Source organism: Anser anser (assembly GCF_964211835.1).
Source record: "Anser anser genome assembly, chromosome: 5".
Taxonomy (NCBI): domain Eukaryota; kingdom Metazoa; phylum Chordata; class Aves; order Anseriformes; family Anatidae; genus Anser; species Anser anser.
The window spans coordinates 44,073,119-44,098,385 of record NC_139725.1 but is presented as its reverse complement, the minus strand read 5'-3'; the positions used below and the strand labels follow the sequence as shown (position 1 = coordinate 44,098,385).

The 25,267-nt window shown below is 38.8% G+C and overlaps 1 protein-coding gene across 3 annotated transcripts in view; it reads left to right on the top strand.

Moving 5' to 3' along the window:
* The window catches only part of SPTLC2 (serine palmitoyltransferase long chain base subunit 2), a 74,945-nt gene that overhangs the window by 10,330 nt on the left and 39,348 nt on the right, over positions 1–25,267 (top strand). For all 3 annotated transcript variants that reach the window (XR_014585096.1, XR_014585097.1, XM_083838285.1), the window contains exons 2-9: positions 196–390; positions 8,716–8,870; positions 9,925–10,073; positions 10,397–10,521; positions 14,975–15,068; positions 17,541–17,646; positions 18,523–18,742; positions 20,481–20,607. Coding sequence is in view for 1 of the 3 variants with exons in the window: in XM_083838285.1 (XP_083694411.1) it covers positions 196–390; positions 8,716–8,870; positions 9,925–10,073; positions 10,397–10,521; positions 14,975–15,068; positions 17,541–17,646; positions 18,523–18,742; positions 20,481–20,607 (1,171 nt within the window). In the remaining 2 variants the exon portion in view is untranslated. The remainder of the gene's footprint in view (positions 1–195; positions 391–8,715; positions 8,871–9,924; positions 10,074–10,396; positions 10,522–14,974; positions 15,069–17,540; positions 17,647–18,522; positions 18,743–20,480; positions 20,608–25,267) is intronic.

Here is a 25,267-nt window from a genome sequence, read left to right as displayed (position 1 = left end):
GGCTTTGTCACAGCAACCTTGTGTATGGGGGCTCATAGTGTTTGTTAATAACAACTGGACCTAGCTGGAAGGGCTTTGAGACAGGCAGGGGGAATGCACAACTTGGAACCCATCAGAGTGACTACTCAGAAATGCCTGCCTGATGTTTTGTTAATGAGTATCTCACAAGTACCTCTCTTTACACTTTTGCTTCAGGTAAATCATGTTGTGCACAATGGAGGATTATACAAAAGGCCTTTCAATGAAGCTTTTGAAGAAACACCGATGTTGGTTGCTGTGCTGACCTACGTAGGCTATGGTGTTCTCACTCTCTTTGGGTATCTGCGAGACTTCATGCGGCAATGGAAGATTGAGAAGTGTCAAAACGCAATAGAAAGAGAAGAACAAAAGGTAACCACTGGGAAATACCAATGTTTAGTGGGAAATTGTGTGGCCGAGGCTATAGTTCAAGTATTTCTTTGTAGAGCAGTATTGCTCTGTTTTCTGCTGTTTTCCTTATCTTCTAAATACCCAATATGTTATGCTACTACTGGTGTGTGGTTATACAAAAAAAATGTTTTAGTTGGGTTATTTTTTGGTGGACCAGTTACGTTGTCTGCTTCACTGCAAAGCTGTATCAACAGTTACATCAACATACTGAGAGCAGCAGAAACAAGGGTTTGAGGAAGAGAGAGACTTGATCTGCCAGCACCAGCAGCTATGGAAGTGCTACTTGAAGGATCTTCCAACCTAGACGATTCTGTGATCTGGTTTGAGTTTCACAGCAGTGGGAGGCTTTCTAATGCTGCTCTTGTGGCCGTCTGTTTTGATTTGGAAACATGCTATTAATTCTCTTTAGCTTGAGTACTTGCAAAGAAAATCTTGTGTGTAAGAACCTGAGCACAAGCTGGATGATTTTAAACTCACATGAGGTCCAAGACACTACTAGTGGGTTAGCTAATAAGTAATTAGAGGTACTGACTCCTGGTTTAATGATAGCATTTAAAAAAAAAAAAATATTAATGATGGCTTCTGCTACCAGGTAAAAGGTCTTGCCAGCTCCAGCAGTTAGTCTGAGATAGATAATTTTATGTTGTTTAAAATCATTTTTAGAGTCCCCACTGAGGTTACAGTTAAAAAGCTGCAGTTCACAAGGCATTTCCTGCTAACCCTGTGTGAGCCCTGTTAGCATAGTGCGAATACCAGTGAGCTTTGCTCCTGAAGTGGAGTGGATAGGCTTACTCTTGCTCATTGGGGTTCTGGTTTTCTCAGCCGCTTTGGGGAACTGATCTGGCTTAAACTTTAAGGCAGTCTGATTTTTGCTTGCTGGTTTCTGGTTCTCTGGGTGGCCACACAAGCAGTTGGCTATCAGAAAATAAGGGTGGGGGGAGGCAGGTCAGGAATGCAAACGACTATGGATGGGAGGGTGGAGGAGAAAAGACAAGACTCCTTTTGGAGGCAGCACTGGGATGAAGTTGACATTATATTATGGTAGATCAGCTAAGATACAGTAAAGCAACCAATGCCTAAAATTGTTTCACAGTAGCTTCTTTGTGTAAGTACCATGAGGTGGAATTAAGCTGACTCATAGTAAGGCACTTAATTCCAAAATAGAAACATCCTTATAGGAATTTAATGAAGAATAGATACTACATACTCATTAAAAGTACAGGAAGTTAAATTGACACTATTTCCAAAACTGACTTCTGGAATCAGGAAGTAAAATCTTGATCTGTTATAGCAATTACAGTATCTGAATAAGCATTGCTAGCTAAATCTCTGTAACTTGATGTGTTCTTTAAATTCGTTTCAGCTACTTTGTTTTATATCACCTGAGACACTATTTTGCTATGTGTAAACTAGAAATAGAAACAGAAAGGAGTAAACAGCTGTAGAAATATACCAAGGCTAGATATCAGAATAAAAGTTGAAATGTTGGCTCATACTCATGGTACCTGAGGATTTGAAAGGGCCAGCTAAGAGTGTTGGTGCAAATTAGATCAGTTACTCTATACGATAGTTATTGTATTTTGGTTAAATGCTTGTTGTGTTACAAACATGTAAGGTGCAATCCTGTTTACAGTAGCCCTTTTCTGTGAGAGCAGTCATGAGGAGGAGACCTCAGGCAGCAGTTGTAATTTGGGGGTGTATTATTGATGTGAGGCTCTCCATAAAGACTGTCACACATGACACAAGCAAAGAGTTTGTTAGCAACTGATTTTCCTAGTTCTAAAAGAAATTTAGTCTTATCTTTTGTTTTCCTTTATAAAGAAATTTTAGTATTGCTTCCTCCCTTAAAAGAGATTTGTTTAACAAGCATACCTCCTGGACAGATGAATTGAAACCCTTTGTCTGTGGATCATGGCTTGCAGGGAAGAGCTGCGTGTGTTCTGATTTTGTTTTGTCCGTAGGATCTCCATGGACGGATCTAGTCCATGGTCCAACAGACAGATCTAGTCCAAAAGTGCTTTTTATCTGAAGGATCTGTTTGCTGTGTGGCATGTCATGAGTAGCTCAGTGAATACTGCAGCAGAGTGAAAAATGGGAAATCCTGTATAGAAGAGTTTTGGTGCTGAAGAAATCACAGTGTAGTGCACTTCCCTAACTCAAGCTTCCAGTGCTTAGGTAGGAACAGCTATTTCCAATATTGGAAAAACAACAAATTGATCATGTGAGATCCAGAACCTGCAGCACTTAACCTCACGCTTCGGTGCTTTGAGCTTTGTTTGCCTGCATATGAATTGTTGCAGTGTATCTAGTGTGGGAGCCAGGTTTTATTTTGGTATAGGAGGGTGCTCAATGACTTCTTTTGAGACAGTTTCTCATGATTTTCAAATATTTGAATCTATCAAGCTGCTGGCTGAGAGCCCAATCATCTTTTAGTAAGGAAATAGATACCAATGTGCATAAAATTACTTAAGAAACTTTTTTTTTTAAATACACGTAATTCAGAGGAGCCCTGCAGTTGTTCTGAAGTAGTGTCTGGCAGATTTGTAACCTCTGTGTGGAAAGCAACATTTTTCGTACATAAATTTTAAAGAGCTAGCTAATTGTTTTTCTGAAGTATCAGGCAAAAGGGTTAGCTTTTAGCTTTCTGAAATAATTCTTAAATTACTTTGTAGGTGAAGAGTTCAAAGCAAAGCCATTGAGATTAACTGTAAATGAACAGTGTGCAAAGATGTTTTGTGTGAGCAGAACTAAATTGCATATTGTGAGGATGGATTTCATACGGGGCTGAGTGAACTGGTCGTGAAAGTCATGGAACTGAAGTATGTCGGTGTTCCGTGGTGTATTCCTGAAAGTGATTGCAGTGTACAGCACGGAGTAAGCTTAGGTGCAAAATGTGTGGTATTAAAAAAACACAAGCATTTAAAAAAACACCCTTCATTTTTTGTATGTTTTGGAGGGCGCTTTATTTCAGTAGAGCAAATCCTTCCTTAAACAGTCACTTAACAGAGTGTGTACCAGAACTAAAAAATGAAAGTGGATGGGACTAACTTAAAGAATAGGCTTTCTCACAGGTTTATATTGGGACTGTCTCTGACAGTGGGTAAATTCCTTGTTATTTATTAGAGAGCAGTGCATTGCAATGAGTGATTCTAGAAAAACTAATATTCACTCACCAACGATACACAAAAATGTAGAGAGGAACAGGCTTTGCTAGTACGGATTTCCAGGAATTAGTCTTTGATGGGTTTTGGCTTCATTTAAAACATATCCAGCTGGGCTTTTCCTGGAACCCCCTGTTATGTAGCACATCCTGTCAGAAACATTATCAGTCTCTTTTAGGCATGGGTGAGTGGAAAGATTAACAGTTCTCAATTACCCTGGAGTCTGTTTATGCATATCCAGTTTAACCTTAATGCTTAGTCATAACCTTCTCGCTTGCTGTGCTCGTAGTGTTTTACAGGTAGGATGAAAGCCACTTTTACATTTATCCCAGTCTGATTTCCTTACTGACTACATCATATATTTTCTATATGGGAGCAAATATCTAAATGAGAATGCTAACTCTGAGCATGGAGAGGTATGTTTCTTGCCAATGTAGAACGTACTTCTAGCATTCTGTGATTCATTTGGGGTCTTCAGCGGGATTCCTGTGAACAAGTATCTTAGGGGCAGTAAGCTGGAGTCCTTTGCTCAGTGTTTTCTTAGCATCCGTACAGCTCGTTGTAGGCCCACTGGGGATACAAAGGCTACCCACAGTTGTTGCTCCACGTTTTCCTGACTCACATAGCAGGAGATAGAACTAGTATTTCTGCTTCCTTTCAGAAGTCTGAAGTTTGTTGTAAGTGTCGACTTGACTTCCATTCAGAGTTCGTTTTGTATTATCAGGGAATGCATTATGTGAATTGCAGATAAGCCTCGCTGGTGCTCATAGCACCATTTGTTAGCTTAGGTGCAATGCCGAGAGAACTTGGCTATAAAAGCAACATAATCACTGCATTTGCATGTTGCCATGCCCCAAGCTAATGGTTACAAAGCCCTCATTATGACCTTCATTTGTAGTATTAATTTACAATATGATGACATCTTGGGTTTACAAATCACCTGTGCTAAGGTGCTGCATCCCCAAGGGAGAACTTTGTTCTTCGCTTGTTTCACTCTTTTTTTTTGAAATTGCTGTATCTTTCAGGCTTCTGGGAGATCACTGATACTCAGGTTTCTGCATCTGGTGTCAATTTACTAAGTGGAATGTGTTCTAGGCTTCAACTGACAGGAACAGAACTGTTTAGGATTTCTTAGCTCCATGTTAGTATCATTTCAGATGGAAGAACGTGTTCCTTTTGCTCCCTGATTTGGGAACAGTATATCCTTTGCAGTTGTTTGAGTGGATGGTTACTCAGAAGATTACTCAAAGAATCAGCTTACTCCTAGAATGTTTTTCCTCCAAATAAAGCAGTTCCACCTAAGGTCAATATCTCTTTTTGGCTACAAAGACTGGTGGATTGGGAATAGGATGAGAACTTGATGGAATAAATAACAATAAGCTCCAAAGATCATTTAAATGGAGCAGTGATTGCTTCCAGCAGAGCAGCTAGGACACTGTTCCAATAAAGCACTGTGGTTACAAATGCCAAACATTTGAAACAGTATGGATTGAGAGATTTTTGCCTTCCCAAAATGTTTTTTTCCTTAGTTGAAGATTTGAAAATATTTGATTTCCATGAGGAACTCAGCTGGCCTTTGTTCTGTTCTCCTTGCTGCTCTGTCTCGGGAATGCCCCACCAAAACAAACAAACAGCAGGCAAACCGTCTGACCCTGTGTGCCAGCTCTGAAAGAGGGTTCTCAAACTCCAAACTTGTTTCTGAAAAGTAGTTGTGGAAGCGTACAGACAGTTAGTCGCTGCTTGTTTGCTGTAGTTGAAAGCCTGTAGCGGTTTGCAAAGGTACAGTATCCCTACCGTCTCCCGTTTTCGTGTTCTCAACTGCGTGGGTCAAGAAAACCTCTCGGTGGGATTAGGATTATTGAGGGAACAGGTAGGTCAGTTTTGCCTTCATGCCGAGATGGCACTGCCTGTTTATCCTATTTCAAGGAACCCTCTTATAAGAGCTAGCTGGGAGTAGTTTATTGCTGGGGGTGAAGGGGAGGGTGTATGGAGGGGCAGACATTAAGCTGATGCCTCACATAAAGCACATTGCTATAATCTTGGTGCTTCCCTGGTACCCCCCAAAAAGTAAGGCTAGTATCCTGTACTAGACATTAGTTCCCTTACCGATAACTTGCTCCTTGAATTTCTGTTGAGTTTTAAGACACTTTTCCTTAGGATAATCTGAGATTTAGGGGAACTCTTACTTCACAGTTAAATCAATTTCAAGTTATGCTGTTGGCTTGTAAGATCCTACTTGCATTATATCTCTCGGTGGTGTCAACCTGTTGTGGGTGATCATCTTTATCTCACCAGCTGAGCTTGTTACTCTTCCTGCTTTGTCAGCCTGGCTTTCAAAATAAAGCATACTTTATCTGATCAGAAATCTGAGGTGAGATTGGACTGTATCAGCCCAGGCGTACCTGCTGGAGTTAGTACAGTGACTCACTTCCAGCCTCCACTCCTAGCCAAGAACCCGGGATGAAGTTTCAGTCGATTTCCTGGGTCACATAGTTAGTGTGCTTGAATAACTGCTGCAAAGCTGAATTGTCAAGCAAGGGTGGTTAAGAAAAGCTGAAAATGGTTTAAAATGTTTCAGTAGATTATAAGTAGATGTAATAAGTTCAAATCCCTCAAGTGTTGTTCTTCTAATGTACCAGTTTTTATTTAACCTCTTTGCTTCCCCTGCCCCTATAAAATGCTCTAACAGAGTTTGATGCTTTTGGATAACTATTTGGACTCTGTGTAATGAGTCAGGATCTCACTCTATTGCCTCAAATACTGTCGTGCATATCAGGACTGTGTATCAGAGTACAGTAGCGATGTAACTTTTCATATCTGGAGGTTTTGAATGTGTTTGTCAATACCAAGGTGTTTTTCTCCATTGTAACAGTGGCCAAGTTTTTTAGTGGTTCAGGCTTGAAACTAACCTTCTGCCTGGGACAGTGAGATGCTGAAGGTGAGGAAGGATAGAGCTGTGTAGCTACTTTAGGAAATGAATGACTTTCTGTAGGATTACAGCTTTATCACCTGACTAGCTACCCCTGTTAAGCTCATTTGACAGAGGACTTTCAGAGAAGACATGACATGTGTGAAATGATGCCAAACTGTAAAGTAAAGGAACATGGAAGAAATAATTGCCCTTTGGTGTATCTTAGCTCATAGAAATGCTGCCTGCCTTTGAGAAAGGATATACTTGTGATTCCCTGGAGGACACAACACTGGCTAAGTTTGGTTTGTTTTTCCATAATTGAAATGATGGAAATGAGTATCTTTGTGCCTTTTGGGCATGTCATTATGCACAGGCAAAGCGGAGGGGGAGTTAGGTGCAGCTTTGTCTACTTGGGAGTTAGTTCTTTGGGGCTTTGTCTTTCCTGTGCAGCTTCTGGTAGGACGATGCTAAGAGGTGGACCTAAATGGTTCTTTTACTCTAAGCTGAAAGTTGTGAAATCATGAAATGTGGAAGGTAAAGGGAAAAAAGTCCTCTTCCTTCAGTTGAGCATTGCACATAAAAGCTTGTCAGTGCTCGTTTGTTTGAGATATTATTTAAAAAACTGGCATAAATACTCCCAGTTTTGCTTCAGTAGTACAAATGTCAGGCTAGTACTAGCATTTGGTCAGACAGATATTCTATCTTGCCTATCCTGTCACCTAAAATAAAATGCCTCTCTCCATGTTTTCATTTCTATTGTGAAAAACAGGAAGAAATGTGATGCTGGCTCTTACCCTTGTCATGAAGTCTACTTTTTCCTTTTGTAGGTTTTTACAAAGGCATGTTTTTGTGACAGTAGGAAATTAATTATGCATTCTTGCTGTCACTGAATGTCAAACTTCCCTTTAATTGAAAAGTAATAATGGAATCTTATGACTTTGGAGCATTTTAAGTAGGCCAGAAAAACATGTTCTTGAATGCTCAGATGTCCTTGCACTTGTCACACTTAGTTTGACGTTTTTGTGTTATCCATTCAAGACAGCCACATAGTTTTCCTGAAAAATGTTGGAAGGGAAGCTAGAATTCAGGAAATGCTCATGCAAAGAAATCCTGTTGGACTTGCTTGATGGATGATAAGCTGTGATGAACAGAGGTGCCATAATGTAGCTCAAGAGTTTGGATTCTGTGCTAAAAAAAAACGTGGTAAGCTCTAAGAATGAACTCTCTGATAATAGTAATGCTGCTATATTAAATGCATTTCTTACGTATGAAATAAAATATAGCAGAGTACCTCAGTTTTAAGTCTTTGTATATTCAGGAAAGCAACGCATACTGTCTGGTGCAAAAAAAAAAAAAAAAAAAAAAACGATTGCATATTCCCTTGCTCTGCATAATTCTGAAGACTGAATCCAAGTCTGTTGTAAAAATTATACAACCATGCATCTCACAAAGTGGGTTTTTGCTAGTTTCCAGGTAGATTCTCTCCTTGACTAGCCAATGAAGTCGGCCATCAGGTTGATAATAGAGCTGGAACAAGAGCCAAGGGATTTCAAGTCACAGTCAAGTTCAGAGAACAAGACCTCGTTGCATCATTAGGACCTTCCAAGTCAGTTTCTGTATTGCTTTTAGCACACTCTCACCCATATATCAGAATTTTTGAGGCTTTACAACCTGAAGCATGACCTAATGCTACGACTGTGTTTTTTTTCTAGTTGTGACTGATGGCTTCTAGATGATATGAGCTACTTAAGGTTTGATGAAAAGTAACTAGGAAAAGCATGCCTGTTCTTTACTAAGCCTTTTATTTGTTATACACAAATAAGCACCAACTGTTGAGGAAACCTTTGGGGCAGAATCCTTGGGGAATCTTTGGGGATTTGCAGACTGAAAAAATTTGAAAATCACATTTAGCAGATAGACTTTGCACCACTACTTGAATCTCTTCAGTTGCTGTTTTCGTTTTGCTGCTGTATCACCTTCAAGTAATTTTGTGCTGGTATGTACTTGCAGAAGTAATAATACTGTATTTAAAATGCTTTGGGTGGAATTGGTTTCAGGAGTTGAGTGAAGAGCTCTTACCTTTCTCCTGTATTTTCTTGACCTTTCATTTTACAAATTGCGCTTGTTGTTTCAGAAAACAATTTATTCCTCTTATTTCCAATTTGCTGTGATATATTCTTTCCTTTTACTTGGAGTGCTTTTGATGTGTTTCAGGACTTTGTCCCATTGTACCAAGACTTTGAAAATTTCTACACCAGAAACCTCTACATGCGCATTCGAGACAGCTGGAACCGTCCAATCTGCAGTGTGCCAGGGGCCAAAGTGGACATGATGGAGAGAGTTTCCCATGACTATAACTGGACATTCACGTGAGTCAAAATTGAAGAAAAGGCTTCCAACAGTTATTTTTAGTTAGAGAGTCTATAAGAGCAAGTTAAAGGATGTGAGGTTAAAGGAGCAGCAAATTATGTTTGACTTATCGACTGGCTTGAATTAAATAACTTTGTTGTTTTGAACCACATCTGGCCACCAAGATTATTTTTATATAATATTTTGATATTAACACCTACTGATGCCACTGACTATGCTAAGATTTAATTGGCCTGCTCCTATAGTAAAATTAATGTCTTTGTGTGTGATGATCAGAAGCTGGGGTAGGTAGACACTTCAGATTGCATTACTACTTGTGATTTTTTGTGCTGGTTTAGAATCAGTCTAGATACTTGATTTAAATGTTGCTGCTGAAACTGAATTTAGCATGATTGATTTGAGTCAGAACTGAAATAGACTGAGGAAACAAAACGAGAAGTTTAAGGAGAGGGTTTTTTACAAATTGGAAATGACATACCACAAATTTGTGTGAAGAGGTTTGCAGCATACTATTTGGTGAAATTAGTTGTCTCTCCTTAGCTTTCAGGAGGAAAATAATCAAAATTTTTTTCCAGTAAACTTCTTCCTTAATCTCCTTGTCACGTAGCATTAGCACAGCAGTGCCAGATGTGTTTCCTTTCTGCAGTTAGAGGATATCCTGCTTGAGGGGCTGCCAAGTTAATTGATCTAGGGATTATATTTTGTAATCGGGAAGAAAGTTGTATGTTCGTGGGATGGTGAAGGGGGACATGTCACAGAAACAACAAATAGATTGAGAAGCCTCAAGCAATGCTAGATACAATAGCATAAATGCTTCTTAATGTGTAAACTGTTGTGGGAACTTCCACTTTTAGTTTGAGACCACAAGAGAGAGAGAACATCTTTTTCACTGATAATTTCAGTTTCATAATGAGGGTCAACACTGGAAAAAAATGCTGTTGGTTCTATTGACTTTTTTTAATGTTTAGTTCTAGGAAAAGGAAATAAGAATCTTCTGGTGTAGTTAGTTTTACAATTGTATATGTCCTAACTTATGATGTTTTTAAAACACAGGTATACAGGGAAAGTGATAAAGGGCATTATTAATATGGGTTCCTACAACTACCTTGGATTTGCACAGAACAATGGGACTTGCCAACAAGCAGCAGCTAAAGTTCTGTCCCAGTATGGAGCTGGGGTGTGCAGCACTAGGCAGGAGATGGGTAAGTTGGAGTAAGATATGATGCTTCCTGACTGTATGTTTCAAAGTCTTTAAATTTGATCTCAGGTCTTTTAAGCATTACTTGTTCCAGCTCTTGTACTTCAGACTAAGCAATAAAAGAATCATTACTTTCGTGGAGACGACTTGCTGGGTTTAGTTTATACAGGACTACTGTTTATTTGCTCTTTTTCTGGTGTGTGTGTGTAGTTTTTTTAGTGTTCCTGTACAGTCTTTATTCAAAACCACATACTGGTTGATGGAAATACTTCTTGTAGAATACAGCAGTAGTGAAAGCTTCTCACTCTGAATTTGTTTTATGTGCAGGAAACTTGGACAAACATGAGGAGCTGGAAAAGCTAGTTGCCAGATTTCTAGGTGTGGAATCTGCAATGGCATATGGAATGGGGTTTGCAACCAACTCTATGAACATTCCTGCTTTAGTTGGCAAGGTATGGCTCATGTTACTAGTAAAAGCATGGCTAACAAAGACCATGATGGTCCAGTTTTCTAAAAGCTATTTATTTTTTCTTCAGTGACAGCCCTCACAGATATTTTCTGTGGAAACTATAGGTCGCAGTACGCATCACTGACCTTTGCCAAAATCTTTTGGGCAACAGCATTCTAGGAAATGATAGCACTCTAGAACTTGTCCTCTTTCTGGGAGAAAGCATAGCATGTTATGGCTTGCTTCCTCAGGCTACTCATTAGTATATGAAATGGTGGCTGGTTGACTGAAGGTATTTTGATGCTCTTCAGACACTTCAGAAGTGACTGTTGTGAGGCACACAGATGAGCTGAACTGCATGTTGGTACATACAGGATTTATTGTTCGAGTGACATCTGAAAAATCGTTACTTTGAAGGAGCTAAGTTCTCCTAGAAAAGCTATTCAAGAGAAGTAAGGCGAAATGGAAACACTGATTATATCTACTGTGTGCCCCATCAAACAGTACACGATGCAGCCTGAGTGTCTTGCATCTCGAACTAGTTTTGAAGTTATTAGAAAATGAAATGGAACAGAGTTCTTTGTATCTTCTGGTGCAAAATGTATGTTCTCTTAGCTGCTATCTTGAGCAAAATAATACAAGTACTGGAACTATTTCTTCTTTTTGAAGGTGGTTCACTGTTAGCCTAGCATTACAAACCTATTTGTCCCTGTGTAGTGAATTATTTCTTCCTATATTCCACTTATTTTTCTCCTTTCTGAAATCACTTTCAGATTATGAATTTGCTGCACTTGTTCTTCACAGCAACTTTTCCTCCTGGTGATTATCTTTTTGACTAGCTTTAGTGTCCTCCTACTCTTCATGTTGTCTGTAACTCTGAAGCAACAGTGTCTATTTAACATACCAAGAGAGAAGAGGCATTATGTTTGAAAAACCAGATTGCCACTTTTTTTTAAATTTATTTATTTTGAATATGATGCCTGAGAAATGCAGTGTTTCACATCTAGTCTTTTCTGGAGTCAAATGTCTCCACAAGGCTATGTTTTTAATAACGTATCCTTATGTCTTTTACTTGGTTTTTGCTGCTGCTTGTCTTCCCACATTTCCCTGATTTCTCTTGGATAGAAAAATGATACATAATTTCTGTGAGAACTTTTGGATTTAGAAGTCTACTTGAACATACCTCTGACTGTCTGTGTGTTCTGTTGTAAGTCAGAAATTGCCTATTATCACAGTTAGTCAACCTTTCTTTTTGCGTATGCGGATCCCACTATATCTTTAATAGCTTATCGGAACATCCTTGAGACACCTCACGCAGCTCCTTAGCTGTCACGTTTGAACTTTAACTGTTTTTTACAATCACTGAAAGAATCTGAACAGTAAATACCAAGGTATGTTTTGTAGCTGTTTTCATGCACAGAACTTGCATGTTTAATAATCCAGCTCTTTTCATGTTCAGATGGATACAACAATCTGCACTGTGTTAGTAATAAGCCTACTTAGTTTTTGCGCACTTTATTTGAAGTAGTAAGAAGTTTTTGCCTCATAACCTTAGAAATGCCCTAATACTCAAGTGAATATTCCAAACAGAAAATGTTCTCTTTGGAAGAAAAGAGTTCCTGTCAAATGAACCATTTAATGGTTTGGAACATTCACTAAATGCTTTTTCGTTTGGCTGCCCAACATTGCTCCTTGCTGCAATTTTGATTTCTTCATTGTCTACAAATAAAAACTCACATAAATCAAATCCTGAGTTCTGGCACCACCCAGTACATGATTGGCTGGGTGTGCATAGCCTGTTTTTTCAATGCTTTGTTAGTCTTCAGTGAAGCCGAGGGACTCCTGTGCTTGATTAAACTTTTGGGCTCTCATCTCACAACTGTTCGTGTTTTTCTGCATGTCCTAGATAGATTTTTGGGGTACAAAATTTCTTGGAACATGAGTTCTTGGAGGTTTATTACATATTACTTATTAAAAATACAATCAGTAACGACAATATCATTTGGACAGGAGTTTTTTCTCTGGCAGGCACTAATATAACTTGAAACTAATTATTTACATTATATCTGGGCAATTATATTACAACTTACTAATTAGCTTAAAACACGAGCCATTGCAATAAAGTTGTGTATGTATTACTGGACTACCAGTTCTGTATTACTGGACTACCAGTTCTGTTTTTGCTCTTTAGAATCTTTATATAAGTGACTTACACTGCTATGTAATCCACTCTTAATAACAACAAATATGACCTGACAATTCTAGGATTCGACTCTACCCCCTTAATCTGGTCAACCAAAAGAATCCAAAAGCTTCATCAGCATCACCCAGGCTTTGTGCACTGTGCCTCGTCAACAGTAACTTCTACTAAGCAAATGTTGAAAAGAGGTACAGCTAGGTATATGTTGGAAGTTGTATTTTAGCACTGTTAAAGCATCACTAAAACCAGGTCTTTCTGCACCTGGTGGTCTTCAGCAGGAGACCCACTGTTAAACAGCAAAGTGGTCAGCTGCTTCGTACAGTCACTGCCAAGTATGGTGAGTGTGGACAACAGGTAATGTGGGACTTAAGGATTATATAGTCAGAAGTCGTTAGACTGAGGGAATGCTAGGCTACAAAACTTGCCTAATTTGAAGTAAGTGTCATTAATCTTGTTACAGTAACTAGCTAATAATAGCATACTGTACTGCCTTTAGCACAGAGCTTTGCATCATAGCTTTGGACTGACAGAGGCTAGATAGTGGAGTTAAAGCAATGGTGCTCAAAGGATCTTACTTTGGTTGTTAAGAAACCAACCAAATTAACTTCCGTGTATAGTCAGTTTGAAATTAAGTGCTCAGGTCTGAATTCCACAACTCATTTATATAGCACTTTGTGGTAAAATGTGGCTTTCACTTAAGTTTTCGTTTCTGCTTTGTAGGACACAATTTGTGGGATCTTTACTGGCATTTATTGCTCTTGATACCTATAGTGTGATCCCCAATTAGTGTTAGTCACCTAGCTACTCTCTCAAATGTAAGTTGGCTGATAAATGAAACCAAAGCCTTATCATTGTGGTAGCATCACTCCTCCGTTTTAAATACATTACTGTATCTACATTACTACTGCTGTACCGAACCAGTGATTTCTTTGATACGTTGCTCTTTCTTGAGAAGCATGAATTATTAGATTCTTTACTTCTGCTTCAGTTTTATTTATTTATTTTTGGTCTAATTGAATGTCCTTCTGATATAGAGGACCAAATAAAGGGCTACTCAACAATTTGTTGTATCTTCTTTCTCTATCAACCACTCATATTGGTACTTATGGAGAAGCCTCTTCTAGACTATTAATCTCATCATCTTTTTTTAATCTATCATTTTTTTCCTACTTCTTACCATTTAAGAAGGATGCTAGTACTGGTTTATTCAGCTGTTATAGCTGTGTTTAACAGCAATACCCTGTGACATAGTATACATGCTCATGTCCTGTTCCAAATAGCAAATACTAGTTGGAGACTTCCATGCTGCTTTTGTTAGTCTCCAAAATATGCAGGGTGAACCTTTCTTGTAACAGTAGTTGGAACACTTAAGATTTAGTGCCATTCATGGGGAAGACCAGTCTCAGGTTTTCCAAGAATGTAGAATGCTTCTAGATACATTGCAGTTGTAGTGCAAAATTTCCCTTATTGTGGAGAAAATACTCCTATTGTCTGTGCTACCACATTTCGTAACTGTAGGCATTGATTAGCTGTAATTGTAGGCATTGTATCAGCTATTGATGTGTAATTGTTGCTGCTCTCAAAACAGTCATGTCCAATTAAGGTATCTTTTCAAGAAAATATATTCCCTTTTTTGGAAAAATAATAAATGTAATGGTTAAGGGCTTCAGAAAACTTTGGAATTTCTCTTTACTTTTGCTTTCCTGTTACTGTCTCTTGCACGTTACCTCAGTCTACAAAGCACTCGATAATTCTGGTCATTAAAGAAAATTAGGCTTTTTGTAACCACTCTGAACACAGGTTTAGTCAGTGATTACCTTTGAATGTAAGAAACAGTGCAGCTTAGTGATAAAGTCACTAATATAGGAACTCAATGCCCTGGATTTTATTTCTTAGCACCTCTGTAGACTTGCCAAGTGAACTGTGGCAAGCTGCTATGCTCTGTTTTACCTGGCTTTGTAGGAAGATGAGTGCTAATAGTCATCATAAAGCATTCAGGCATGCTCAGCTGCAGGTTTTCTGGATAGTGAAATTTAAGAAATTCTTTAAGTAATAACAGTGTATTTTCATTTGCCATACTAAGGCTGCAAATTGTTTCTTTGCCAGTCTTGCCTGAACCAGCTACATTTATGTTGGAGTTCTTTTGGTTTTTTTTGTTCTTAAATGATTTATGTGCAGTTAAGATCTGAATGGTGTTGTATGCTTGACTACAAAACATAACCTTTCTAATATCTTCCTTTTTCTCCTTCTAATTCAGGGCTGTCTAATTTTGAGTGATGAACTGAATCATGCATCACTAGTGCTTGGAGCAAGACTGTCAGGAGCAACGATTAGAATCTTTAAGCACAACAGTAAGTATAAAATGGTGGACTCTGCCTTTCTGCAGGGGCAATGGGTCAGATCCGTCTTATCTTCTAATAGTTGGAAATCAAATTTCATGCAAGGAAATCAATTGCTGGTTACCTGAAAGGTCAGAAGACTGCTGCTACTTACTGTTTAATCATGGTGGATTGGAAATCCCTCATATATTCAGTCTCAACTAGTATCACTTTTATCATGAAGCTGTGCTGCCTTACATCTCTGCATGTGAAAAGGAACATTTTGTCCTTTGGCAGTTTAGGGGCAGTAGTGTTCTAACATGGCTTCTTGTTACTTTGATAGCTCAGCACAGTTACACTAATCTTAACAGTCGAAGTCATAGTAATGTGGTCTTGTAGTGGTCTAAATTACAATTTGGGAAACAAAGTTTTTAACCAAAGGATAAAACGTTAAGAATACAAATGCTAAGCTTGAGAGCTATGTGTTCGTACAATGTAATTCCAAAGGGTGTTTCAGGACGTGAAGCATAGATTAATATAACTGGATTACTTGTTTTGTGTATTTTGGAAACAAATACTTAAAGTTGTCGTTTTGCTAGTTTCAGCCTCCTCCAAAGGAGAGATTTAGAATAATTCTCAGATTTAAAAATAATTTTCTTTCTTTTCTCAGTGAAAGAAGTACTGGCTTCTCCTTAATTCATAAAGCCACTACCTTCATTCTTTAGCTTCTCTTTTAATATTATCATTCTCTGAGATCATGATGACTTGCTTTGAAACCTCTGGTAGAGATAGCAAAGCTTGGGTTTCTGTAATTCTTTTTTTCATTGTCCTACCTGATAGTGAATCTTCTACTGTTTTTCTTGTTTCTTTTGTGTTTTTCTTGTTCTCTGTTGTTTGAAGACTTTTCCTTAAAGTGTAGAGTGTACTGGTAATGTTTGATATTTTTTTTGGTTTATCATTAGCCTTGATTGCAGCATTGCTTAATTGCTGGGTAAGATCATAAAAACTTTGCGTTCCGCTTCTGCATTTGTGTAAGCATACTTCTGAATGTCATGTCCAGTTCCAGCAATTTAGAGAATACCTGTGACAAATGCATTCTGTGAGGGATTTAGAGGCTCCGGTATTATATGGAGGGATAGATAGTCTGTGGGCATAGGGTACAAACTAGTAATGGTGAGATAATGGGATATTTTAGAAGCTTTATAGATGGTGTGGATCTTTGGAAGAGAATGGAGTAACGCATCAGAATCAGAAGGCAAAATGCAAGCAATAAACTGCATGTGTTCTCAGTACTACTCCTGTTACATTCTATCCTGCTTTAATTAATTTCATTTTGCTGAGATGTTATTGGCTTCATTCATACAGTTTTTAGAAATTTTCATTTTTTTCTTACCTTGTTCTGCAGTTTGTCCTGTTTATTAAGGTCAGACCTAGTTCTCAGACCTCCCTTCTTTGAGAGATTAGAGCAGAAGTATTTTCTTCTAGTGTTCTCCGTAACTGCACTAAACTCATCCTTTCTTTCATCCTTTCTTCTTTGAGAGAGATGTTGGAGACAGTTGACTTCATCTTCATCTTTCCCTGAACACTATCTTCCAACAGTAACTTGAACTATTTTTCGAATTTCTAGTCTAGTTCTAGTTCATAGGCTGCTCTTGCTGCTACACCTGCTCTAGTTTACCAATCATCTTTTCATGATTGCTTGTGCTCTTTTTCATCTCCTAGTATTTCTATCTATTACTCAACATTTTAACTACTGTGCTTGGATTACTCCCATCTCCGTTCCTTCCTCAGTACTTCCCCTGCCCACGTCCTTTCCAGGATTGATTTCAGGTGTATGTATTTGCTCACATTACTCTGTTAGGTCTCCTTGGATTATATGAAGTGTTTTTATCTGAGGTTAATAAGGTTTCAGATTACATGGCAACTAACAGCACCTTCTGTCTAGTTTCTGATATGCGCAGCATTGTCATCATCCCCACCCTGGCTCTTCCTTTTTTCTCCCTTTCTGTTTGTTTTTAGTAGCTTCCTGTTCCACATGTGTAGTCTCTTCAGCTTCTAAACAGAAGTGACGTAGAAGTACACTTGCTTTCCTTGTTCTGCACTTTGGTCGATCTTCTATTTATCTTTCTTTGATTATCCTTGAACTTGTTGTTCTTCGACTTATTTCTATCCACAAGGACACTCTTGCTCCATAAATTGCTTTCTCTCTTCCTAACAACTAAATGCCTTTTTTTCCTTTTTTCCTCTCACCCCTCCCCTCACTTGCTGCTTTGTACTTTTAAGTTGGGATGGTCAAATTCTTCTTTGCAGTTCATAGTCACCCATTCCCTTTAATCTCACCTATAGGCCCGCAGCTAGATGAAGTTCATGCTTATTGACTTATGTATGGACCATCCTCCCCACTGGACCAATTTATGTGTTTCTGTGGTATTGCTGTCTTTAGCCGTTGTCAAAGTTCAAGCCAGTAGCTGTTTTGGTACCATTTAACAGTAATTTCTGGTGCAGATATGCAAAGCCTGGAGAAGCTGCTCAAAGATGCTATTGTGCATGGGCAACCTCGTACACGGAGGCCCTGGAAAAAAATCCTTATCTTGGTGGAAGGAATATACAGGTACAAACTATTCTTTATATTCCTAAGACCCTGCACAGGGGATCTAGCTGCTTAGTATTTGTGTTCCGTTGTCAAATTTGTCAAATCAAACGATGTTAACCACTTATATAGTTATTTCATGAATCTCATATGTGAGATTTAAACTGAGGTACGTATATTTCACATCCTGGATGTTGTGTTGCTAGTATTGTAGCTGCACGTGGTGTTGTCACAGTGTTGCCCACATCTTGATCAGACTGTAGAAGCTGATCTAAATTGATTATTTATATCAGTGATCTAAACTGATTATTTATATCAGAGCTGAGGTCTTAATTCGCTTGTCTATTCCATTATTTCTGTGCTCACTAGATGATGCTAGTGCATGGAATTACGCAAATAGAATATTTTTTTTCTGAGTGAGTAGGAGTATGTAGTAGGTTTAGTTGTGTTAAGCGTTTAAATCATGGTGACTTTCAGCACAAAATGGGGGGTGTTTTGGAGTGTTGTTTTTGAAAGCCTAGTCAGCTCTTAGATCTAAAAACAATAGGTAAATAAGATGGCAGATCAGAATACTGACATGAGGGTGGAAGTAAAAAGGTTATCTTTGTAAAATAATCACTGAACACATTCCTTTGCCTCTAACTTACTGTTGCTGCTACTATTTATTCAGTATGTCAACATCCCAGAGAAGTTAAACAAGTAGAATATAGTTACCTGGGCACTAGGTGCAAAGAGGATGTATTTTTCATTTCTCTGTAGAATATAAACATGTATAGCCATTCTTATGTGATCACAGTTAATGAGAGTGGGGAAAAAATGCAAGTTTAGTGATTTGGGGCTCTAGAAAGAGGTCCCAACCATTAAATCAACTTAAAATAAATTTCTGTTTCTCAACAGTATGGAGGGATCCATTGTCCGTTTACCTGAAGTGATTGCCCTTAAGAAGAAGTACAAATCCTATCTGTACCTTGATGAGGCTCACAGTATAGGTGCCCTGGGTCCCAGTGGCCGGGGTGTAGTGGAGTATTTTGGACTTAATCCTGAAGATGTGGATGTTATGATGGGAACATTCACCAAAAGCTTTGGAGCTGCTGGAGGATACATTGGGGGCAAGAAGGTAAAATGCTGGAAACGTCGTGGCTGTTTCAGGCTGATGGTGGATTGCTTCACTAAGCATTTCAACATTGATTTGTTTCTCAAGTTGCCCTGATCGTCCATTTGCTTCATAATTTTACATGCTGTCTAGTACGGTGAAAGACTGCAATGCGGAAGAGCCTAGTCTAATAAAATACCTCCATTTTATAGATCCCACGTGGTCAGTGATGAGCTCAGTTTGCAGAATGTACAGTCGGGGTGTAAAGTCTTTTTAGGAAGTGTTAGGAGCCAGGAAGCAGGGATTTCTCAACGTTACTTCTAATGAGAGTAGCAGGAAGAATGCCAAAAACTAAAGTTCTCTAGCTCATCTGGTGGAAAATCCCCTTCTTAGCTTAGCCTGGTGGATTTGATTCCCTCTGGACTTGAAAAGTTTTCCTTTGAAAAAGACACTTTTTTTTGAGCCTTCTCTGTAGTAATGTTCTGCTAGAAAGTGTTGCCAGTTGTCAAACTCTTCCTTTTGGGAGGGGTGGTGTAGACAGTTACATGTGTCCCCTTCCTTATATCCTTGCCATTTCTTATATCTTCTACCATTTCCCTTTCAGGACAATAATTCCTTAGATTCCTTAGTGACAATTACTTCATCCAAATGGATATGGGACTTGCAGATGCTCCTCTTTAATAGTTTACTGCAGTTGGACAAAAATGACTCTGACATCTTCCCCAGAACAAAGCACCATATTATTCTTTTTCCAAGGCAGTGAGCCAGTGGGATTAACTCCCTTGGCGTAAGGTGGAGCAGCCAGGAGTCCTTTGTGGCTGTATTTTAGGAACTGTGTTTAAGAGAGAGCTTCAGAAATAAGAGGCCTTAAATCTGCCTACCTGGTTTATTTCAAAACCACTTTACAACTTACTTTTATTTAACTCTGATTCCATGCAGACAGCAATATAAAATTGAGCACTTCCATGTTTTTATAATACGTTCAGAGTTTATGCTATCAACAGGGTGATCTTATTAATTTTATGACAGCAGAATCTGTCCTGGCATTTGTACTGTTTTTTATGGTATTTTACTGGAGTGGTCTAGCTATTATAGAGGGTTTTGTTACAGTTAAACAACAAGCAGCCTAGATCTATGGTATGTTTGTACTTTGTTCCCATATGACATGTGTTTATCCTCCAACAAATCTAGAAGGTACATTTATCTGGGAAGTGCAGGAGTGGTAGTCTGAGGTTCCTGCACTCTTAAATAAAGCAGCAGATGTAATTTATATTGTGCTGGTAAATAGGAGAAAGTATTTTGTGACCTGTGCCCTGTTTGGTGACTTTTGTGGGGAAACAATTATATTGAGCATGATACATAAGTACTCATAGATCCTGCTCCCTACTATTTCACTTGTTTTATATTCCCACTGTTACAATAAACACTCTTGAAACATGGCCTTGCACACAGCTTGAGTAATGCGAACACCTTCTTGCAATCTAATTCTGGTATTGTTAGCTCAACAAGTCTGTCGTAGTCATTTGTCTTTGATCAATGGATATTCTTGCCCTGTGACATAATTATGGGTTGTCATGTCACTACTGTCTGCACTTCAGCCGTTTATTACTTATAATATAAAATAAATCCTTGAGCTACCTGTTCTCTTCTAGGATGTTCTGGAAGAGGTTCGTTGTACTAGTGGCCCACTTCACTGTGTGGTTAAAGCATTTCTCTTGCATGCTGGGAAAGCAATGTCTGATGGCCTCTTGTGTTTTACTAGGAGCTGATTGATTACCTCAGGACGTACTCTCACAGTGCTGTGTATGCAACATCATTGTCACCTCCTGTTGTGGAGCAAATCATCACCTCCATGAAGTGCATTATGGGTGAAGATGGTACAACTTTTGGTGAGTCTTTCAAACACTAAGCATGTGGAAAGGGGACACCAAACAGAACCCCTACCTCACTTTGACAGATAACTCATTCAGTGTACACGTTCATAATTATCTGTTAGTTCACGTAGACTTTGAGTCTTCGGAGCGACAAAACAATTTAAGATCTTGCTTGGCAGATCAACCTAATAAAGGTATAAAGAACTAACATTTAAAGGTAAGTCATCTTAGTGTTAACACGAGACAGTATTGTGTTGAATTGATTTTTTTGTTCTGTCTAGCTTTTCTAGGCCTCCCTCTTGCTCTTCCTATTCTTCTGTCCTTTGTTATTTGCCTATCCTTTTAGATTGCTTTCAGAGTATTTTGTTGTGTATTTCACAGTCTTAGTTACTGTAGGGGGCGATGGTTTTGATTTTCATTTCTAGTATAACTTGATGCTTGCACATTGGTTAAAGTAAATATGAGGATGTTTTTGAAACTGCTTTTCACTTGAGCTATAGGCAGTTTTCAAGATCGGTAGACAGTATACTGGGGAAGGCACATTCAGATTTCTTGATTCAGTTTTACTTTCTCGGGATGGAAATAAGAAAGGGGAGATCTGTGTAGGTCTTGAGTTTCAAAGTCGGTAGTTTGCCGAGGATTTCTCCATGTTTTTTTTGTTTCAGATGCTTTTAGAATTCAAGTGCCTTAATATATTCAATTATAGGAGTTTCAGGCATCTGGCCACGAGGTGGTGGTGTATACTGAAGAACTGTATTTGCTTTTGAACATGGGTCACCTGACCAACTAACCTGACAGATAACTCCAACAGTGAAAAAGTTTGCACAAATAATTAAGAACTCTTCTGTTATAACAGGTTTCATTTCATTTGCTTACATTATCTGAGAAGAGGCTTAGTGCCAGCAATAGGTGTTGGTGGTTGCTCAATAGAGAAGTCATTCATGAGGCAAGTACAACCAGGCAGCAGCTTGTATCTGTGCTACCATTTAGTTGATGTGTGAGTTACCTGTACCTGCCAAGAGTTGTCCCCAGTAGTGCCTTCAGAACAGATATTAACCAAGCTTCAAACTACATGAGAAATTATGCCAAAGAGCTGGGACTTGCCATCTTCTTACAAGTGACAGAGCTCTTTCTAGCTAAAGATTTGCCAAGAGTTTGTGGTCTACTCAAGCATTGCTTGTTTTGGGTTTCTTCCAATATCTGTTTTGCTTAATGAAGTGGGAAGCAAGGAATGTGAATATTCCAAACAGAAACCAGTTACAAACTAAGGCATTTTTGCCCCTTTCTGAGGCTACAATGTAATGCTCATTCAAGCTGTGAGAATGGAAGCAACTTCCACTGTAGGCTTTTCTCCTGCTGTTCTGCCATTAAAATCCGTTTGAGCTGAAAACAGAACTAGATCCGGAACCAATCTGGCAAAAAATGCCTTAAACTCAAAAGGTCTTTTTCTTGTTGTTGTCATGTTCTCAATATGCATGTCAACCTATATACTAGTTTGGTGCTAAGGAGTATCAGAAGTCCTAGCCACTTTCTATTGGGAAAAAAAAATAAGTGGTTTTAGTGTTTGAAAGCTGTGTCATTTCAAGGAAGCCTCTATTTCACATGTGTGTGAATTTTATTGTTTTTTTTCCACAAGAAAGCCAAAATGGGAAGCCAAAGTCCCATCTACTCATACTCAGGGTTTCTCAGCTACAGCTATCATGAAAAGTCTTATGGTCTGTCTTCATTATCTAACTCAGCCTTCAGGTAATCTAGGCACCTCCTAGGATGATCCCTGCCTGAAAGTGTTTTTCTGTTCCTTTTTTTGTGCTGTTCTGTTTCCCAGTGATGTTTTTTTTAATTTCTTAGAGACTTTAAAGATAGTAATACTTCATAGGCATTTTCAGCCTACTTCATCTGAAGAAGTGTAATTGTGTGAATTGAACAGCTGCTTAGCGACAGCATGACAAAATCTCTTCCTTGTTTAAGAGCTTTGGCTGAAAAACACCTCTTGATTCTGTGGAATTATGGAGTGGGGCTTTGAAGGACTGCTGTCTGCAATCTGTTTGATCACAAGTAAGTCTAAAGTAGAGTAGTGCTGGTGAGAGGTGTTAAATGTGGAAGGCAAACAAGCAGAGAAATAGCGTTAAGCTGGGTCACTGGTAAGCAGCTCTGAATCAACCAAGTATTACAAAAAATTTACTGCTTTGGAATTAGTCAAGCTGAACTAATGGATCAAGGTAAACTAAGAAAGGACAATGATTTTCCAATGGCACAGGAGTTGGAGCTGGAATCAGAACAGTAGACTGTTAGCTAGCTTCCAACCCTGCGTTGATTCACAGCTAACTCTTTTAATGACCTCAGGAATATTTGCTTGAAAACAGTCCTTGTGGCTACTTTGTCTACCTGTTTCTTTTCACCACCTACTACTCATAAAAGTAACTTTTCTCCATGACATCAAGCCTTCGGAAATTGTGGTATCAGATTGAGATGGTCTGTAGATGAGGAATAAGTAATTAGTTTGAGGAAAAAAGATTTATTTATTAATTTGCAATAATATTCTTTATTTTACACTATTTCTGAATCTAGTGAAATATGTGGAGGCTCTGAGCTTACAGTGTAAAGCACTGTAGTTATTAAAACTTTACATAACTATAAAAGAAAAATATCTACTTTCAGATCTTTCTAGCAAGCTGCCAGTGACTAAGTAAGGCATTTGTAAGAGGCAGCACAGACAAAATACAGATGCTATGAAAAGCCAAGTGGCTGTTCTCAGAGAACGTAGGACTGATAGCATGCCAGAGTGCCATCTGGATTGGGATAGTGGCCTCTTGTGTCTTGATTTCTGTTCAAACTGCTCTGGTAATTCTAGGTACTGTTGATGCATGTAAGTGACTAGCAAACCTCAGTCTCTCTGAAGACAGATATGGGAACATATTTATACATGAATACAAGTATATTGCTTGCCCCTTCATCCAGACTACAAAAAACAATTCAACAGCTGAAGTGATGGCAGAGCCATGTCATGGGTTCTTGGTAATGATACTTTCAGTACTGCTTCTGAAAGTCCTCTACACTATTAGATCAATGTTGTATATTTCTCCTGTTCTGCTTGGCGTTAGTTCTCTTACACTTACTTGGCTTGAAGACCATTGTACGGTCTTGAACAAAGCATACTTGATTTATGATCACTTTGAGAACTTCTTCAGCAGAACCGTCCTCGAGTGTGGTGAACGTCTTGGGCACACAGCATGTCTTCAGGGAACTCTCCAGTGACAATATACACGGATATTTCACATATCATCACGTTTGGCTTTGATATATAGTAGACTAGGGTGAAGAGAAGAGATGGAGAAAACTTCTTTGAGGGCACTTCTTTACTGTGAGGGTGACACTGGAACAGGTTGCCCAAAGAGGTTGTGAAGTCTCCTTCTTTCGAGATATTCAAAACCTGCCCTGGATGCCATCCTGAGTAATGTGCTCTGGGTGATCCTGCTCGGCAGGGGGGTTGGACTAGATGATCTTCAGAGGTCCCTGCCAACCTCAGCTGTTCTGCTATTCTTTCAACAAGAGTGAATTTTCTGAGCTGGTTCTCCACTTCAAAGTCAATATAGCTGAACTATAGACAGGCAAGTGTTGCAGAAGCTTGTCAGCAGTTCTGTGAATGCTTCTCTTTCTCTGTTTTCAGTCACAAAGATGAATGAACTGTAGATGGTTTTATAGATGAATGAGCTTTCTTAACAATAATAGCAATTTAAAAAAGACTTAATAAGCAGCTTTTTTGGGGTCACAGTCAGTATACGCAAGGATGACAAAATTGATTCCTGGAATGGGGCTCTGGAAATGTGTAGCGGAGGGCTGCTTGATTGTTACCATTCATGTGCTGTTTGGGTTATTTAAATTGACTGTGGGGAAAATGACCCAGCTCGATGCTTGTCCTGATAAATTAGACATTGTTAGGTTTTATGATATTAAGTACTTAATTTGCCTTGATGAATTTTTCAGCCTCAGTTGTTTGATTTGAGTTGAAAGCTGGATTTTTCACTGTTACAAACTCAGTAGGACAGGCAGTCTGGTCGGCTCCATTCTGCCACTTGTGTAAGAGCTAGCAGTATCTCCTGTGCAACTGGGGTTCTGCTTGTATTGTTGGTGTTCAGGACCCAGCTCGTTTGTTGCCCTGATAACATTGCTGGGGGCAAATGGGAAAAAATCATAAAGTAACCAGACTGAGACATGGGCAAATCAAAACATGCAAGATGAAACCGGTCTAGGGACTGGTTAACCTCCTTCAGAGATGAAACTTAGTTTGCTCTCACGTGTATTAAAAAATGAAGGTGAGCATTAAATCTAGGAGTGCTTTAAGTTTGAACTAAAGCTGCCTCAGTTTATTGCTTGTAAAAGAGGGGATCTACTTCATTCCATGTCCATGGGCATTAACTTAGTAATAGTAAATATGTACATCGATGCTTCCAACAAGCTTACTGTCGACTGTCTCATTTTCAGGAGGCAAATATCCCACACTCAATCCGTGCAATACTAAAATAGCATGTATAGAATTAGTAGTGGAGAGACCTTGCACAAGATGATGCTTCAAATTTGTTTGAACATTGGCTGCAGCACTGTATAGAAAGTAAGGTTTATTATCCTGCATAGCTCTAATGTTGCAGGCAGCGGAGGTGGACGTTGCATATTCATC